The following is a 20,024-nucleotide window of genomic DNA, read 5'->3' as shown; positions in this document are numbered from 1 at the left end:
GTCCGGGAAGGAGGACCTCCCGAAATGGCGATTGGGGGTTATGCAAATCAGCTGCCGAAAAACACCACCTTGGACAAAAAACCCAATCTATGGAGCATCGGAACGCTGAATAAAGAAACTGAGAGCGATGCCCTAAGGTCGGGATCAAGGGACACTACCCACCAACTCCGCTTTCCTCGCCATGACCGCAAAGAGACTCGCTAGAGGTGACACCCCTGGACTTTTGAGCCAAAAGGGGACTCTGGGTTTACCCGCGAGGATGGAGATCCCGGCTTGGCCTGCATTGCACCCCGTAGGCAGAGCCGCATTCCTCCTCCTCCGAGTCGCTTCAGGGAGTGCCGGCGGTGTGCGCGCGACCCGTAGGGCCCCCACCCAAAGCTGATTCGAATAAAGGCTTTAAAACAGGAGAAGAAGGTCTCCTGGCCATTTTTATCAACTAACATCATCAGTATTATTTAGCAAAAAATAGATGACCGAGACGCTTATGCCAGCTGTTTACCACCAAACCAGTGCTTCAGAAACTTACACGTAACCTTGTGTAGCTATCTGCAAGAAATACCTCCTTTTAGGACATTTTCCCAACTGACATGAATAGAGGCTTGTTTGTAGGGTATTTTAGGGGAAATCCTTCCAGACAAGGCCTGGGCTCTGGCAAAGGCCTGGCCTCTTCTGGTCAGGAAGTGTGCCATCAGATCCAGGTGTTCCTGTGCTGAAAATGCAATCAAGTCACTTCGACTTGGTGATTTGGGCCTATAAAAGCTGGACCCACTTTCAGGGTGAATTTGGAGGTCTCAACTACAGGTGGATGCACCCTGTAGGATTTTCTTGGTTGCTGGTGAAGGGTTCTCCAGGTCCTCTCTATGAAATGGAGCTCCACAGCAACCATGGATTCTGGATGATGGTAAAGTGTTTAGGCCATTGGTGATGGATCTTTCTCAATCACTATCCTGTCTCTTGTAATGAGTAATAGTAGTCTTATAGTAGTCTCATAGTAATGAGACCACCTTGATTGTTTTTGCTTGTTGCTAAAGCCAAGCATGTAGTTTTACTGAATGCATCATTTTACTTTTCTTTTGCCATAGTATTCCTAGTAAAATATGACCTTTCTTTTCATTGGTGTCTCTGTCCTTTAAGAAACCCAGTCAATTGGCAGAACAAGGGCCTAAGGCCTACTGGGATCAACATTTCTAAGACATGTTGGAGTTTTTCTGAGGAATGGTTTGTGCTGCTCATTTTTTCAACAACTACAATATCCTGTGTCTGTAGAAAAGAGGAACCTAAGCAAGTATCTTGAGTTTCCTGAAAAGGAAAAAACTGTTGGACAGCAAGCAGATTCCCACAGAGCTAGCAGGATAAAAATCCCAGCAAACTGGAGACACCTTGATGAATGGACTAGTGGGATTATGGGTGACATTTGCCTGTGATGGCAATGTTGCCTTTTTCCCAACCTGGAAATGAAACTTGGGATAATTTTAGTAAGGAGGTAATATAAAAGGGGATCCTTATGAAAGCCTTCAGAGGCAGTTATGGAAAGATGTCCACAAAAGCCCATTCTCTCAGGGATGAGGACATATTGATAGGTTTTAGGCAATCAGCATAATTGATAAAAAGCACCAATTATGGAGGACAAGCAGTGATGCAATTCCCCCCCCAGGTCAAGCTCCTCCTCTGGAGTTCCCCCCCCCACCCCCCCCCACCCCCGTCAGCACTGGCTGTACTTTCTCTATGAAGATATATGACTTTCTCCATGAAAATGTATCTCAAAGAGCTGTTCTTGGCCTTGGTTCCCAGGAAGAACCAAGATAGCCCTGGGGCCTTGTACCCCTGGGGCTTGGAGCTCTGGAAGTTTTTTGACTTTCTGCTTAGGGAAAGGCCATGGAAGAATACTGGGAAAACTAATCACTAATACAATAGGCCACAGAGCTACAAGTATATGTGTGAGGAATATAGAAAACACATAAAAGAAAAAAGGTAAAACCCAAATGTCATCAGCAAGATTCTGGGCATGAGCACATAGGTTCAGATGGTCTCAGCCCTATTTCTGTGTATTTCTGGGAACCAGAGGAATCCTGCTTGAGCCTGTGGGGAGATGGCTTTGGGAAGTAAATGTTAATTCCTTTTTTTCTCTTTGGGGCAGCTTCTGCTCCTAACATCAGCCATGCCTCTCTCCAGCCTGATGCCTCTGATTGTTGCAGCAAAACAATTTATGGTAGATAGAAGGTACTGACACTTCCAGGGACATGGCTTTCTCCAGTGCCAGCTATGAGTGGGAGTCTGAAAAAAAACTTATAAATCACAAATCCATTGGAAGATTCCCTTCTTTTTCAATCTGCCATTAAGCTCTACATTCACTTCTGAATTGTCAGTTATTTGTTAAGGATGGGAAGTTCTCTTTTATGATTTTTTCTAATGTGGTTTGGAATTGTATAAAGGTCTCCTTCATTCACAAACTCCAGACCAAACTGCCTTTGGAATATGACCCATTGGGCAGTTTTTGCCCAGCCATGGTACTTCTAGATAAGAAAGCAAGGGTATTTGCAGCCAAAACCCAATAAAGCATGGGACAGCCAAAACATCCTGAGGAGATGCAGGCCTTCAGCCGTTACTAGAAATCAACAGAGTTCTTGCCAAATGATTATGTATCACTAGTGCAATCTCTTTGCCTGGACAAGAGTCTTGCTCAACCAAAAAAGCAGAAAGGGTGCTCCCAAAGGCCCATCACATCATTTTTATTTTGCTCATCTGGCTTAAGTTTGGAACTAAATGTGCGCCTGTAGTTGAGCCAATAAGAGGGGAAAAAAAAAATATTTAAAAAATAAAAATTAAAAAAAAAATGAGGCTCATGGCAGGGCCATGACATTCCACAAGAGGAATCACTGGTGTACATTTCATGGACCCCTCTCAATCCCGTTCAAGTATTGTGGTCCTGCTTTAAAATAGGCAGGCATGAAACAACTTTGAGAGACAGAGACCAAAATGGCTTGTGGATTTTTTTCTAAGAATCAAGAAAACTACACAAAAGGTGTTGTTTTATAACATTTTAAAATATACTACATAAAAATTATTAATTGCCATAAATAATAATTAAGAAAATAAATGTTTTGGTGTACAAGTAATTTAGAAACACAGAAATGTGAAGATATGTATGCACATTTTCTAAAAATATGAAATTACAGACAAAAAACCACAGACACTGAACTACAATACAAAGGTACAATACAAACTGTACTTTAATTAGCTCTTTTTAGATTGCTAGAGTTTTTCCTTCTGAAGAGAAGCTAGGAGCTAGAAGCTTAAGAAAACTGACATGACCAGGACTCCAATAATTAAATTCCCTGATTTCTTCTGGTGCTGGATAAGACATCCTGGCTGAAAGATCTGACTGAAGGCGAAGAACTGGTTCTGCGTGGTCTGAAACGGAAGGATGTGTTGACTGAAGACCCAGTACCAGTTCTGTTCCCTGCCAGACTGGAGGGCGTGTTGACTGAAGACATGGTAAAAGTTCTGTTTCGTGTCATGCGGGAAGATGCATCCATTGATGACCCAGTATCGGTTCTGGTTGGTATCAGGTTGATGAATGTATCCAGTGATGACCCAATGGCTCTTCTGCTGGGTGTCACATTGACTGTGTTGGCTGAAGACACACTGTAAGTTCTGCCGGGTATCACATGGGAGGATATGTCCATTGATGACCCAAAACCTGTTCTGCCTGGTGTCACACTGGAGGGTATGTTGGTTTCAGACATACTGTAAGTTCTGCCGGGTATCACATGGGAGGATATGTCCATTGATGACCCAAAACCTGTTCTGCCTGGTGTCACACTGGAGGGTATGTTGGTTTCAGACATACTGTAAGTTCTGCCGGGTATCACATGGGAGGATATGTCCATTGATGACCCAAAACCTGTTCTGCCTGGTGTCACACTGGAGGGTATGTTGGTTTCAGACATACTGTAAGTTCTGCCGGGTATCACGTGGGAGGATATGTCCATTGATGACCCAAAACCTGTTCTGCCTGGTGTCACACTGGAGGGTATGTTGGTTTCAGACATACTGTAAGTTCTGCCGGGTATCACGTGGGAGGATATGTCCATTGATGACCCAAAACCTGTTCTGCCTGGTGTCACACTGGAGGGTGTGTTGGTTTCAGACATACTGTAAGTTCTGCCGGGTATCACGTGGGAGGATATGTCCATTGATGACCCAAAACCTGTTCTGCCTGGTGTCACACTGGAGGGTATGTTGGTTTCAGACATACTGTAAGTTCTGCCGGGTATCACGTGGGAGGATATGTCCATTGATGACCCAAAACCTGTTCTGCCTGGTGTCACACTGGAGGGTATGTTGGTTTCAGACATACTGTAAGTTCTGTCGGGTATCACATGGGAGGATATGTCCATTGATGACCCAAAACCTGTTCTGCCTGGTGTCACACTGGAGGGTATGTTGGTTTCAGACATACTGTAAGTTCTGCCGGGTATCACATGGGAGGATATGTCCATTGATGACCCAAAACCTGTTCTGCCTGGTGTCACACTGGAGGGTATGTTGGTTTCAGACATACTGTAAGTTCTGCCGGGTATCACGTGGGAGGATATGTCCATTGATGACCCAAAACCTGTTCTGCCTGGTGTCACACTGGAGGGTATGTTGGTTTCAGACATACTGTAAGTTCTGCTGGGTATCACGTGGGAGGATATGTCCATTGATGACCCAAAACCTGTTCTGCCTGGTGTCACACTGGAGGGTATGTTGGTTTCAGACATACTGTAAGTTCTGCCGGGTATCACGTGGGAGGATATGTCCATTGATGACCCAAAACCTGTTCTGCCTGGTGTCACACTGGAGGGTATGTTGGTTTCAGACATACTGTAAGTTCTGCCGGGTATCACGTGGGAGGATATGTCCATTGATGACCCAAAACCTGTTCTGCCTGGTGTCACACTGGAGGGTATGTTGGTTTCAGACATACTGTAAGTTCTGCTGGGTATCACGTGGGAGGATATGTCCATTGATGACCCAAAACCTGTTCTGCCTGGTGTCACACTGGAGGGTATGTTGGTTTCAGACATACTGTAGGTTCTTCCAGTAACCACACTGGAAGGTATGTTGGATGCAGACACAGTGTAGGTTCTGTAAGGTCTCACACCAGCAGTTGTGTTGCTTCCAGACACAGTGTAAGTTCTGCCGTGTATCACATCGGAGGATAGGTCAGTTTCAGGTTGCAGCAGCCAGAAATCTTGGCCATAACTCTGGTCAAGCTGACTTTTTGGTGCACAGCTAAAATGTTGATGTCTAGGCTCTCTCCATTGTGCTGAAATAAGAAAAAGAATGAAAAACAAGAGAGAATCTGCATTTGCTGTTAAATACACAGTATGTCACAAAGGCACGTATGTGAAGTACTTGTAAATGTTTGGATCTTGTCTTAAGTCCTTATTTGAAACACAGGACACCTGATTATAGATATTAATCTTTAATAGACAAAGGACATTAGCAAAAGTATCCTGCCTTAGGTAGGGTTGGAAAATAATAGCTGTTTATTTGAAGTGCTACAAATACTTACCTAAATGTAATTTACCCTCATAATTATGATTGCTAGGATGTGGTTTTTAATCATGTAAACAAACCTATTCTACAATCTCTCTGTCACTGTTATTGGGGAACATTTGCCCTGTAAGCCACAGAAGGGACTGATTTACTTCTGGACATGTTTCACCATCACTTGAAATCAACACTTACTACTCTTCAAGTATTAGTCAGGCATATTGTTACTGGCAACATTTAAAATAACTAATATTCAAATATGTTGCAATAGTCTGACAAGTTAAAAGGTCACATAACAAGAATACTGAGTAAAAAACAATTTTTTCATAGAAAAGGCACTTTCTTTACCAAATAGCATGTGTGGGGTTGAACTACTGTGTTTTTTAACACCTTGTCCGAAGTTATGTAATGTGATTTATAATATAAGTTTCATATTGTTACCATTTTAAGCTGTGTGATTTCTACTATTTGATTCCAACTGTTACTTGCGTAAGGAAAGCCACATGACAAAGTGAGCCTTTGTACTGGGATACCTGCATTCCTTGGCTATGCCATAGTGTTGGCAAGAGATGGCCAGTTGATTAAAATCAGGTAAGAATTGCAAATACTCCAGTATTTGTTGTAAAAAAGTAGTTTCTGGGAGACATCACAGCTTGGTGTGTTCAGCATTATAAACACTTCCAGCTTAATAAATGTTGTCAGTGCACCCTTCTGGTTTTGTCTGTACTGATATCTCCATTCTTTCATGTCTGCAATCATCTCAATAGATGGGAAATTCTCTTTTGTGGCCTATCTATGTTGGTTTTGCATGGGTCTATTTTTGGTGAGGAGGGAAGAAGCCAGCCATGGAAATGATTTTTCTGTGACGACCTGCTAAAAGCTTCCTCTGTGCCCAGCAAAACCAATCACCAGCTGCCTCTTAGAATAGGCACACTGCTAAGCCAATTAAAAAAGCCAGTAATGCCTCTATGATCACTTATTTATGAAAGACAAAACCTTGGGAACTCCCTTGTTCTTCCTTGGAGGGGTGGGTAGATTCTGGGGCCCTCCCATCTTGGGGCTGGCCATGTGGCCAGGACCATGCGGCCAAGATTCGCATTGCTGGGGCAGCACCATGCAGTTGCACCTAACTCAGCATGGCTTGAAATGAACTTTATTTGTTTAGCTGCTTTTAGCCAGCCATGCTGCGAACAGAAAGGCAAAAGGCTGTGGCAGTGGCTTTTTTTTTCCTTTTCAACGCTCTGCATGAAGAGAGGCTCTGAGTGGAGCCAGCATGGCCCATGTGGTGTCCGTGGGAACCACACGATCAGCAGTGACAGGCATGGTGAGCAATTCCCCAATGTGGAGCCTGGACCGGATCAACCTTTCAACTCTGAAGAACAGCTGAAGAACTCTATAAAACTTTTCAGTTGCTAGAACTTGAGAACAAATAATATTAACACTAATTCTCTCCCAAGTCAGAGAAAAGGTGAAGACCTGTGAGGAGAACAACATGGCAACACTAAGCAAAAAGATGGAGGGGGAGGAGGAGGTGCTCTGGGCCTCAGAGCTGAAATTCTCCTGCAGCCGTGGTGAGGACTATAATACAACAGTCTATTTTGCCATGATTCATGAAGTGTGTGGGGGAATGCAGAATTCACTTGCAGCCTTTGAAAAAAAGGTGCACACGCTGGAGCATGTGGATGCCAAGAAGCTGTGATCTGGTGAGAGACGTGAACAGAGAGAGAGAGACAGAGAACCCTTGCTTCCGGAGAGAGACGAAAAAGACCCTTGCTTTTATACTTAGAACAGCTTAAAACAAAACCCCCATGAACAAAATGGCCCAGGAAAAAAGCAGTTGTGGATGGAATGCTGTCCATGGTAGAGACTCACATTGCAGCAGATTTGGGCAGGGCTGCTACTCTTGAAAATTAGAACCATGTTGGAAAAGTTCACAGAGAACTGTCTCCCATGGGAAAGACCCTATGACATAGCAAAAGAGACTCCTCACCCTAAGCAAATTGAAGAAAGGTTTTTAGAAGTGACAAACTGACTAAAAACCGCATGTTTTTGTCTCCCTGTATTGTCAGTGGGAAGGAAAGAAGGGCTGGACGAAGAGAAAAGTGGTTTTAGTTCTCATTATCCTTTTTTAATTCTGTTAATAGATTTTTCTTTATATATTTGAAAGTTTTGAGCCTGTTTTGCCCTTAAAGTGTTTTCCTCCTAATCCTTATCTCACCTCATGAGCTTTTTAATTGTTCTTTCCCCCTCCTCTGCTCAACTGTGGCAGAGGAGAATAGGTAAATTATTTTTTTGTAATTACACTGGCATTTGCCAGTATCAAACCCACGACATGATCAGATTTTACTTTGCTTACTACCACTGTAGGAACGTTCACACATTCAAAGCAAACCATCCAGTATAAACAGTACTAATAAAAAGCTAAAATTATTTGAGGTCCAGGTTTACTGAACTCTGTTCTACACTATATCCAAGAAAAAAATGCAAGGCAGAGGGTAACAAGAAAAAAAACCCAGTCTGATGAACTTCTACAACTTCAAAGAAAGTAAAGTTTAAAAAGCAAGGAAATGCAACGAAGTGAAATGCTTATTGTTGCAAGGAATGGCTATTACAAAATTGTTAATGGTTTAAAACAGAGAGAAAGGAAAACACCTTTGCTTAAAAAAAATAAAGGAAAAAAAAAAGAAAGGAAGAATTTAAAAATAGTAATAAAAGAAGAAAATCAAAAACCTAACACTGACCCACCTGCCAACAACAATACCCAAAACCAAAAAAATCCAAGTAACCAAGCAACCAAACACAATCAAAAATAAAAATATGCAAGCTAATGGGGATGACTAGAAAAAAGAAACTACAAAAATTTAAGTACAAAAAATTACAAAAAAATATTAATCTGTCTTATAACTTTTTGTTCTAAAAAATGTCTCAGAACATTTCTGTTTGCACTAGTTGTATTGCTCCACTATGTTTAGCTGTAAATATTGCTGTATTTGCCTGCAGAGTCTGTGCAGCATGAAAGGAGATGCTGGCTCTGAACCCACATCCAAATGACTCTAATTGCTTGAAAAGCAGACTCACTGTCAGGAGCAGGGCCACGAGGTGTACTGGTTCCTTGGGGTACAAAGTAAGACTGAAAAGATTCTGCTCGGAGAAAGTAAATTTGATTCGGAGGAAATAAATTTTAAAAATCAATGAAATGCACAGAACTGAAATGGTTGTGGTTTCAAGGAAAGGCTATTACAAAAACGCTAATGGTTTGTGTCCTGGGGTGACTTTATGATACTGGTATCCCCAGTTGTCTGGTTTATGTTATATATTAAGTTCTGCACCTTTAAGACTGGCTTTGAGAGCAAGAGAGGGGGAAGAAGAAGCTCGCAGTTTGTGTTAAGGAAAAACATCACTCCCACACATCCCGCTCTTGGACTGTGGTGTCTGCAGCACGGACAGACAGCGGGACAGAGCTTCTCTCTGGTTTTTAGTTAGCTTTAGCTAGCTGAGGCAGAGGAGTTCCCTGGACCTTTGTTTTTTTCTTTCTTTCTTGGATCTGTGCAAGCCTGCTCTGGACTGAACACCCAGCCAAACCCCGGGAGCTCACGCCTGTGGCCCACCGGGGCCTGGGCCTCGGCACTTTCCAGTGCCAGAGGGACTGATAAGAACCTGAGCGAGCTGACCTACACCACATGAAAAGGACTTTTCTTCCTAGATTTGCCATCCCATCAAACAGCAAGAGGTTTTATTATTTAATATTACTCAATTTCTGTTAAATAAACAGCTTTTTCCACTTCTCTCCAAAGAATTTTTTTTCCTTTCCCGGACCAGTTGGTGGGAAGGGGGTATTTCCCTGGGGAAATCCCCATTTGGAGTTTTCCTCCCTAATTTGCCCTAAACTAGGACAGTTTGCAAGAGAAAGAAAGAATCAAAAAGAGAAGGAGAGAGACAAGGAGAGAGAGAGGCAGGGAGGCAGGGCAGGCAGAAAAGCAGGGAGGCAGACAAGAAGGAAGGAAGGCAGGAAGAAAAGAAGGGCGGAAGGGCGGAAGGAAGGGCGGAAGGAAGGAAGGAAGGGCGGAAGGGCGGAAGGAAGGAGGGAGGGAGGGAAGGAGGGAGGGAGGGAGGGAGGGAGGGAGGGAGGGAGGGAGGGAGGGAGGGAGGGAGGGAGGGAGGGAGGGAGGGAGGGAGGGAGGGAGGGAGGGAGGGAGGGAGGGAGGGAGGGAGGGAGGGAGGGAGGGAGGGAGAGAGGGAGGGAAGGAAGGAAGGAAGTGGCGGAAGGAAGGAAGGAAGGAAGTGGCGGAAGGAAGGAAGGAAGTGGCGGAAGGAAGGAAGGAAGGAAGGAAGGAAGGAAGGAAGGAAGGAAGGAAGGAAGGAAGGAAGGAAGGAAGGAAGGAAGGAAGGAAGGAAGGAAGGAAGGAAGGAAGGAAGGAAGGAAGGAAGGAAGGAAGGAAGGAAGGAAGGAAGGAAGGAAGGAAGGAAGGAAGGAAGGAAGGAAGGAAGGAAGGAAGGAAGGAAGGAAGGAAGGAAGGAAGGAAGGAAGGAAGGAAGGAAGGAAGGAAGTGGCGGAAGGAAGGAAGGAAGTGGCGGAAGGAAGGAAGGAAGTGGCGGAAGGAAGTGGCGGAAGGAAGGAAGTGGCGGAAGGAAGTGCGGAAGGAAGGAAGTGCGGAAGTGCGGAAGTGCGGAAGGAAGGAAGGAAGGAAGGAAGGAAGGAAGGAAGGAAGGAAGGAAGGAAGGAAGGAAGGAAGGAAGGAAGGAAGGAAGGAAGGAAGGAAGGAAGGAAGGAAGGAAGGAAGGAAGGAAGGAAGGAAGGAAGGAAGGAAGGAAGGAAGGAAGGAAGGTTAATTAAAAAACTATGAAACAAACGGCCACCCACTGACCTACCACCACTTCCCAAAACTAATTAAATCCCTTCAACCAACCCCAAACTAAAACCAAAAATATTCAAGCAATATGCAGAAATGGAAAATAAATTGCAATAGTAATATTAATCCCCATGTTAACTTTCACCATCTCCTTTCTCTTCTGAAACAAGCCTCAGAACATTTCCGATAGCATTTATTTTTTTGCTCCATTATATTTACAACAGATTGCTGTATTTACCTACAGAATCTGTGGAGCAAGAATGGAGATGCTGGCTCTGAACTCACATCCAAGTGAATCTAATTGCTTGAAAAGCAGACTTACCATCAGGAGCCAGAGTAGGAGCAGGAGTAGCAGGAGCAGGAGGTATAACACTTGTTTGGGGTGAAACACGAGGTTGAAAAATATCTGTTCAGTAAAAGTAAGTTTTAAAAAGCAAGGAAATACAACAAATCTGTGCAGAAGCTACAAAATCTGTGGAGCAAGAAGGGAGATGCTGGCTGTAAACTCACACGTCCAAATGACTCTAATTCCTTGAAAAGCAGACTCACCGTCAGGAGCCCGTGTAGGAGCAGGAGTAGCAGGAGCAGGAGGTGTAACGGTTGCTTGGGGTGAAACACGAGGTTGAAAAATATCTGTTCAGTAAAAGTAAGTTTTAAAAAGCAAGGAAATACAACAAATCTATGCAGAAGCTACAAAATCTGTGGAGCAAGAAGGGAGATGCTGGCTGTAAACTCACACGTCCAAATGACTCTAATTCCTTGAAAAGCAGACTCACCGTCAGGAGCCCGTGTAGGAGCAGGAGTAGCAGGAGCAGGAGGTGTAACGGTTGCTTGGGGTGAAACACGAGGTTGAAAAATATCTGTTCGGTAAAAATAAGTTTTAAAAAGCAAGGAAATGCACCAAATAGACATGGTTATTGTTTGCAAGGATAGGCTGTTACAAAATGTTTATGACTGATAACAGAGAGGAAAAATAAAAAGCACTTGCTTTAAGAAAATATAAATAAAAGAAAGCAACTAAAAGATGTACTAAGCAAAAAAAAAACCCCAAACACCCACCCACTCACCTGAACTGCTCCCCAAAAACCAAATAATGCCAAGAAACCCAGCATCCAAACCAAAACTAAAACAAAAAATACCGCACTAGGAAATAGGGACTAATAGAAAAAAATGGCAAAAATAATTTTAATCTGTGTGTTAGCTTTCAGCATCCCCTTTCTCTTCTGAAAAAAAGTCTCAGAATATTCCTGTTAACACCAGTTTTAGTGCTCTTTTATGTGTACAAGTAAATATTGCTGTATTTGCTTTAGAAGTTGTGCAGCATGAAGGGAGATGCCGTCTAGGAACCCATATCTGAGTGACTATTTTTGCTTGAAAACCAGACCAACCATCAGGAGGAGGAGCAGGAGTAGGAGGTGTAACGGCTGCTTGGGGTGCAACGCTAACCAGAAAAATATCTGTTCAGAGAAAGTAAGTTTACTTCAGAGAAGGAAAACTTTTAAAAGCAAGGAAATGCACAGAACTGAAATGCTTATGTTTGCAAGGAATAATGACTATAGCAACATTAACGGCTTATAACCTAGAGAAAGGAACAAGTCTTTGGAGGAAAAAAAATAAAGAGTATAAAATAGGAAAAAAATTAAAAGCAGTATTAAAAAAGTCAAAAACCAAACACACACCCAATACTGCTGCTCTGCAAAACCAAAAAATCCAAGCAACCACAGAACCAAGCCCAAACAAAAACCAAAAATACCCAGGAAAATAGGGATCAATAGAAAAAAAATTATGGTAGTAATTTTAATCCCTGTATTAACTTTCACTACCCTCTTTCTCTCCTGAAAAATGTCTCAGAATATTTCTGTTAGCATGAGTTTTAATGCTCTGTTATGTTTACAATTAAATATTGCTGTGTTTGCCTACAGACGCTGTGCAGCATGAAGGGAGATGCTGGCTCTGAACCTATATCCAAGTGACTTTAATTGCTTGAAAAGCAGACTCACCATCACTTTCAGGACCACGAGGTGCAGCAGCTCCTTTGGGCACAAAGTGAGGCCGAAAGGATTCTGTTCAGGGAAAGCAAATTTTCTTCAGAGAAAGTAAAATTTCTAAATGCAGAGCTGAAAGGGTTGTGTTTGCAAGGGAAGGCTCTTACAAAAGTGTTAATGACTTATAACAGAAAAGAAAGGAAAAATGGAAGGAAGGAGGGAAGGAGGTAGGGAAGGCAGGAAGTCAAGAAGGAAGGAAGGGAATTAAACATAATAATATAAAAAAAAAAATCAAAACACAAATAGCCACCACTCCCCAAAACCAAAAACATCCAACCAACCAAGCAACCAAATCCAAACTAAAACTAAAATTGAACTATATCCAAGCAACTAGGGACCAATAGGAAAAAAATCTAACAAACCAGTGTCCATTTTAATCCCTGTGTTAGCTTTTACCATCCCCATTCTGTTCTGAAAAAAGTCTCAGAGTGGCTCTGTTAACACTAATTTTATTGCTCCATTAGGTTTACATTAAGTGTTGCGTTTGCCTACAAAATCTGTGAAGCATGAAGGGAGGTGCTGGGTTTAACCCATATCCAAGCGACTCCAATTGCTTGAAAGGCAGACTTACCATCGCTGTCACGAGCATGAGCAGGAGGTGTTTTGGCTAGTTGGCGGCCAATACGATGCCAAAAAGATTCTATGCAGAGAAAGTAATTTTAAAATTAAGAAGTTTTTAAATTTTAAAGAATTAGGAAATTCACAGCACTGAAATGGTTGTGGTTGCAAGGAAAGGCCATTACAAAAATATTATTGGTTTATAACAGAAAGGAAGGAAAAAATCTTTGGTAAAAAGAAACAAACAAAGAAAGAAATTTAAAACAGCACACCCCCCCCCCCCCAAAAAAAAACCCATAAACCAAAAACACACCCAACCAACACCACCACTCTCCCAAAACAAAATATCCAACCAACCAAGCAATCAAACACAAACTAAAAATATCCAAAGAAATATCCAAGGAAATAAGGAGCAATAAAAAAATATGCAGAACAAATTTTTATCTCTATGCTAGCATTCACCATCCCCTTTCTCTTCTGAGAAAAGTCTCACAATGTCTCTGTTAGCACCAGTTATTCTGTTTCATTATGTTTGCAGTTAAGTCTTGTATTTGCCTACAGAAGTGGTGCAGCATGAAGGGAGATGCTGCCTGGGAACCCACATTCAAGTGATTCTAATTGCTTCAAAGACAGACTTACCATCAGGAGCAGGAGTAGGAGCAGGAGCAGGAGGTGTAGTGGCTGCTTCAGGTTCAAAGCGAACCTGTAACGATTCTGTTCAGAGAAAGTAAATTTTAAAAAACAAGGAAATGCACAGAACTGGAATGGTTATGGTTGCAAGGAAAGGCTGTTACAAAATGTTAATGGTTTATAGCAGAAAGCAAGAAGAAAGACTTTGGTAAAAAGAAAAGAAAAGGGAAGGGAAGGTAATTAATGATAATAACATAACAAATCATAAACCAAACACCCATTTACCCACTGCCAACACTCCCCAAAAGAAGAGGGGAGGGGAGGGGAGGAGAGGGGAGGGGAGGGGAGGGGAGGGGAGGGGAGGGGAGGGGAGGGGAGGGGAGGGGAGGGGAGGGGAGGGGAGGGGAGGGGAGGGGAGGGGAGGGGAGGGGAGGGGAGGGGAGGGGAGGGGAGGGTTTTTTTGATAGAAATCAAAAACCAAACCCACCCACCACTACCACTCTCCAAAACCCACAAAATCCAACCAACTAAACAACCAAACCCAAACTAAAACCAAGAAAAACCCAAGGAAATAGAGTCCAATTAAAAAAAAAAAAAAATGTACTTAGTAATTTTAATCCCTGTGGTTGCTTTCAGTGTCACCTTTCTCTTCTGAAAAATGTCTTAGGACATTTCTGTTTGCACTAATTTTATTGCTCTTTTATGTTAGCAATTAGGTTTTGTTGTATTTCCTACAGAAGCTGTGCAGCATGAATGGAGATGCTGGCTCAGAACTCACGTCCAAGTGACTCTAATTGCTTGAAAAGCAAACTTACCTTTAGAAGCAGGAGCAGAAGGCGTAACAGCTGCTTCAGGTTCAAAGTGAACCCCTGAAGATTCTCTTCCTGTTGTTAATGCTTCAACTCTGGCAGATGCCAGTGAGTAGAGCTCCATAAAACTTACGAGCACATTCTTTAAATAACAGTAAAAGGAATCATTAATGCCAGGCAAGCTCCACTTAAATGACAAATAGGAGACATCCAAATTTGTTACAAAAGACAAAATATTTTTTAGCAGAGACATCACATAGTCAATAGTATATAATAGATAGATAGATAGATAGATAGATAGATAGATAGATAGATAGATAGATAGATAGTATATCTAGTGTATAGATATATATATATACACACACATATGTAATATATAATAGTAGGCAGAATTTCAGTCCCAGGACTTAAATATCAGAAAGGTCTAACACTGGATTTTGTATTTATTCCCAAATCTTAAATATTAATGTCATTTAAGAAAAGGACATGACTCCACACTCTAGTTTAGAACATGCTTTAATGAGATGTTTACAAGCATGCAGTACAGCACTGAGTTCTTGATACAATTTTTTCATTTTATTTCAATACAAGACTCAGTGCAGGTTCCATTTCTGTTCACAAAAAATTACAACACAATTTCAGGCTAATGTTCACACTTTCAAAATTAGTCAATTTACTAATCTTCCCAATCCTCAGCAAAAAAACCTAACTTGACTGTAACAGAAGAAACACTATAAACCTACAAAGCTCAAAAAACATACAATCTGATTGCAATATAACTGGAAAAATGTAGCTGTTCCCATGTATGTAGTGGAAGAATGCCCCTATTTCGTTATACTGATTAGATTGATGATAAAGCTAGCAGGACAAGAGAGCACAAATGATTTGGCAGTACTGGAAACTTTATGTTCACCTCAAATATTCTCAACTAACCCTTGAAATTATTGGTCTTTACAATGGTTAATCACATTTTATTTGTTAATTTCTCCCTTCAGATAATATGAAATTGGTCTTTTGAATGTAAACCTGTGGTATAAACAAAAATCAGCTTAGTACCATCAACAGGAATTCACAAAGATTTTTGCCATTTTCCTTTCCTTGGTTTCACACTGCTGCTTTTCACAATAGATGTTAACACAGCTAAAATCAATCCAGTTACTTCGTTGTGGTGTTGAGGAAACATTAGTGGCAAATTAACGTGTATGGCATCTTCTCTCATCAGAAAGAATCTTGAAAATGTCTTGGTCCTGTGGCTCTAGTCCTAAAAGAGGATTCTTGCCAATTATAAGGCCTTTAATTGAAATGTTCTTGTTACAGACTAAGTCATTTCTAGATGATGTGCCTGCAAACAGCTTCACTGCTTTTAATGACAAGTGTCCCTCAAGTGATTCCTAACTGCATGCCTAAGCCAAGATTGCAGGATTGCCCTCAATACAGTTTGGCATAGAGTAAAATCAAAATCCACTAGGTGATCTCTGGCTATAAAAGGCAAATTTTGTAATAAAACCTCAAAAATGTGCTTGGAAAGGAATCAAACAGAAACTAGAGACAAGGGCAGAGGAGAGAGAGGGGGGAAAAGGGGGAAAGAGAGATGGGGAAAGGGAGAAAGAGGAAAAGGGAATGAGAAAAGGGAGTTCACAGTGACACAGACTGTGAGCCATTAGTGCTGTTTTTATATGTCCTGAGTTACCAAGTGTATCTGATGCTGCCAGGTGAACAAGAACTTTACAATTCTGCCCCTCCAGTGAGCTCCCCAGCATGTACTGTACTATGTTAGTCATACCACAAGCACTTTGTGCAAATATGAAATGCAGCTTTTTGCATTTCTGATTCTCTTCCAGAAAGAAAGAAGGAACAGGCTGCCCTGCAGATGCTTCTGCAATCATTGTGGGGTCAAAAATGATTGTGAGTTGGGATGGGAGCTAAAAAAAAAAAAAAAAAAAAGGAAGCATCCAAGCATCCACTAGCAAATTAGAAAAAGAAGGATTTAATATCTGGTGATTGCCACAATTCCCCCTGTGAAAACATGCCACCTGTGGGACCTTTTGTGCAACTCTAAAATGGATCATCACAGTACTGGGGAAACATTTAAAACTCTACCCTTTGGCAGAAAAGTTCATCTGTGCTAATTAAGCTTCATGGGAATCTCAAGGCATTGCATATTACATATTTCCATATTTTAGTGTGGACATATGATAATGCACACATAATTTATGTCTTTATCACATTGAAATGCATGTATGCATGCAAGAGGGTGACAGTGGGAAAATTCCAGCTTAGAATCTGCCTTTCTTGGGTGTTAGTCTTGTGTATGTTAAGGGGAAAAAGAGAGGGGGATAGAAGGATATTAACTTTCAGGTATATATACTTTTGTGCATGTTTGTATTCCCATCAGTTATTTAACACTGTAACTGTAAAATCAAGAGGTGCCATCATCTCCGAAATAGTGTGTGCAAGTGTATACATGGAAATTGTCTTCCAGCTGTTGACTGCAATAGTTTTGAAGCTTTTTGCTTTCCACATGCTCAGAGCAGTCTGTCTGCCTGTTCTATCTCAGATGCAAAAATTGAAAGAAAATAAAAAAAATATTTAAACAGGATTGGTTTTAGACTCTAACCTGGAATGCCGTAGCCTCTGGCCTGCTGCTCATTGCTTCCTCTGAAAGGGTCTCAAGCTTCAGGCTGGGGAGTAGCGCGGCTGCTGCAGCACCTGATGCCACAACCTGATCTCTGATCTAAAAGGAAAAAAAAAAACCAGTATCACTGGTAATTTGCCTTCAGTCCCACCAGCTGGCATGAACTGGGTCTCCTTGAGCTCCGTGAGTGGACTTGCATTGATCGCTGGACCTAACATCCATGAGTAAAGTACAACTGATTGAATTTTCATTGCAAATAAGTCTCTAATTCACACTTCTGGGAGAGGATGCTGCCAAAAAATAAAAAATAAAAGGACCTTGCCTGGGTCTGAAAAGAGAAGAGCCAAGGATATGGCATGTGTGTATTATATTTACATATTACTCTAAAAATACAGCACTTGCTGCATGACATCCACTTCCAAAGTTTGAAAGAAACCATTATGGTGGTGGTGGCACAAAGGAAATGTTCTACCAGCACAGGTTGCTGTAGGAGAAACACACGGTTTAAGTTCTGTCACTTTCCATAAACATTAAAGGAAAGAGACTTGAAAAAGATATCTGAAAATTAAATTAACAACAGTTTTGGTGAATGCAGAAACTAAAATAGAGAAGAGATTTCCATGTTGCTAGGTATTAAAGGTGTAGTAAGGGAAATTGATACTCCAAGGTAATGAAAATACTTCTTTTGCTCTGTGCTGCTCTAGATTGAAAGCAGTTATAAACCCATCTCCTTTTAGAGATGTAGTTGGAAATAGTTGTTTCTCCTAAATAGTTAATATATACAGCTTAGTTAGACCTTCAAATAGTCCTATACCAGGGTACAATTGTACAAGTCAGAGAGAAAACTCGAGATTGTTATTAAATTTAAAATATGCTTAAAAAAAATACCATGGAAGTTTCTCACCACAGATTATTACTTCCTGCCTTTTCCTATTTATGATGTTTCAGAGGTTAAAATAGGAGGCACAAAGCCGTGTGTTTTACAGCCACCGCGTATGTGACCTCATTATTCACTAGAGGGTTAACTCCACAACAATTGCCGATTTTTTGTGTGTTCCATTAGTCTTCACTTGGCAACCAGAAACAGTGCTCAGTGAGGGAAAGAAAGCGAATTTTGTCATAACTTCTACATTTAGAACAAGTTGTTTGTGTGCTGTGGACTTGCATTTTATCTCACTGTGATTTTTTAAGATGGAAGAAGTTGAAGAGGGGAGACTTCAACTCTGAGGAAAGGAAGTTGCTTTGCAACAATTTCTCCCCTGAGAATAAGCAGTTCTAAGGCTTTGGTGTGTTTGGAAACACAAATCAAAGGGAACACTTCAAATTCTTACCGCATTCAGGGTGGCATCAACAGCTTTCATATGATTAATCATCAACTCTTTGTCTCTATTATAAAAGAAAAATAAAACAAAAAACTAAACAAGAACAATGGAGTAACTTTTTAGAACTGAAGCTCTAACAACGTAGAAATTAATCTGCTATTTCATGGCTGTCACGTCTTGTAAAAGAATTGTTGGTAATTCAAACTGTTAGGATTTTCTCTCTTATTCATATCTCCAATGTAAACCCTAAAAATAGTTCATGCGCCCCTGTTTGGTGCATTTCCATACAAAATATGCTTCTGTTGAGGATAAGCAATTAAAATAGATGAAATTACAGGCCTATCAATGAACAACTGTCATGGCTTGGATATAGTCATAAAAGACTCTAGCAGGATGGTATTGTATTTTTGTACTGGAAAACACTGACAGATTCTGTTTGGAACATATAAGCAAAGCAGACGGAATAAAGTGAGGAAAAAACCCTATTTGTTGTGAAGAGCTGCTAGAATAATGAAGGGAAGGGTAGATTTCTTTGTTGCTACTCAGCTACTATATAGAGGGGGGAAAGGCCAGTTTTAAAGCCACATCACATTAAAATAATCTTTTCTGGATATATGTATGGCCATAAGAAATGATCATTACTAAAATGTCCAAAATAGATTAGAGCAGGATGAAAAGGGCAAGCTTTTTAGAACAAATCCTTCTGCAGTTCACACCTGCTTTGATGAAATCATACCAAATAACATTTGTAATTTTAATTAGCTTGTTAAACATTTCATTGACAACTATATGAATTACATTATTTCCCTGGTGCATAAAACCCTTAAAGCTTCTCAGATGATATTCTTCAGAGGTCAAATGATCCCAGGTACAGTGGGAAATTTTAATTAACTAAATTTTTTTTTGAGATCCTAGGCATGGAACAGCAATATTCATAATGCATACTTCATACTGTGATAATATTGGAAAACAAAATCTGCTAAGACTTATTTTTTTTATCTGACCATATGGCTGTAAGAATAGGTTAGTAACAACCTAACTCCTACAAGTCAAGGGGGCTCCTCTGGACTACCAATATTTTCAAGACTAGTGCCTGAGCCTTTCCTTCCACTCCAGGTTATGATGTAAATGGTGTGGGGATTAGGTCTAAATCCAAAACTCCCTGAAATCAGGTGGAAGATCTATCTTGTCCCACAGGAAAAGCTAGGTCCAAAATGGGTTTCAGTCCCTTTGGCAGCTCAGACATGTCCCCTAGCTAATGCTTCTGTACTTACTATAAATTAAGTGTCTATAAAAAGATGGCATGGAAACACAGAGAACACACAATCATTTCTGAACTAAACACAACTTTAAGGATCTGACAAAGAGATGTGGTCAGATTAGTAAAACAGCACAGGTATTTTGTCTGCCAGTTACTTCAGCACCCAGAATTTGGATCACTATTATGTCATAACTGTATAAAATGTGTGACCTAGTATTCTGAACTAACACTTTTGTTTTAAGAAGACTATACCTGAATTTTTTAAAATGAGATAGATGTACTTTTCCCTTCTAGCCTTACAATGGCCAGGTCTAAAACCCTGCCCATAGAATTAGGAATTGAAATTTTTGTTTACTTTAAGTGACATCCC

The 20,024-nt window shown here is 41.1% G+C and overlaps 1 protein-coding gene across 1 annotated transcript in view; it reads right to left on the bottom strand.

Moving 5' to 3' along the window:
* Positions 1 to 200: 200 nt before the first annotated feature.
* Positions 201 to 20,024, bottom strand: part of LOC131572611 (coiled-coil domain-containing protein 171-like) — a 57,533-nt gene continuing 37,709 nt past the window's right edge. Inside the window, 10 exon segments of the mRNA XM_058825858.1 lie at positions 201 to 394; positions 10,717 to 10,800; positions 10,944 to 11,027; positions 11,171 to 11,254; positions 12,395 to 12,457; positions 13,011 to 13,079; positions 13,637 to 13,711; positions 14,443 to 14,578; positions 17,054 to 17,170; positions 18,403 to 18,457. Of these exon segments, the coding sequence (XP_058681841.1) occupies positions 201 to 394; positions 10,717 to 10,800; positions 10,944 to 11,027; positions 11,171 to 11,254; positions 12,395 to 12,457; positions 13,011 to 13,079; positions 13,637 to 13,711; positions 14,443 to 14,578; positions 17,054 to 17,170; positions 18,403 to 18,457 (961 nt within the window).

Source organism: Poecile atricapillus, chromosome Z (genome assembly GCF_030490865.1).
Source record: "Poecile atricapillus isolate bPoeAtr1 chromosome Z, bPoeAtr1.hap1, whole genome shotgun sequence".
In the NCBI taxonomy this organism is placed as follows: Eukaryota; Metazoa; Chordata; class Aves; order Passeriformes; family Paridae; genus Poecile; species Poecile atricapillus.
Note: the sequence above shows the minus strand (reverse complement) of the source record. Positions and strands in the feature narration are given on the sequence as shown.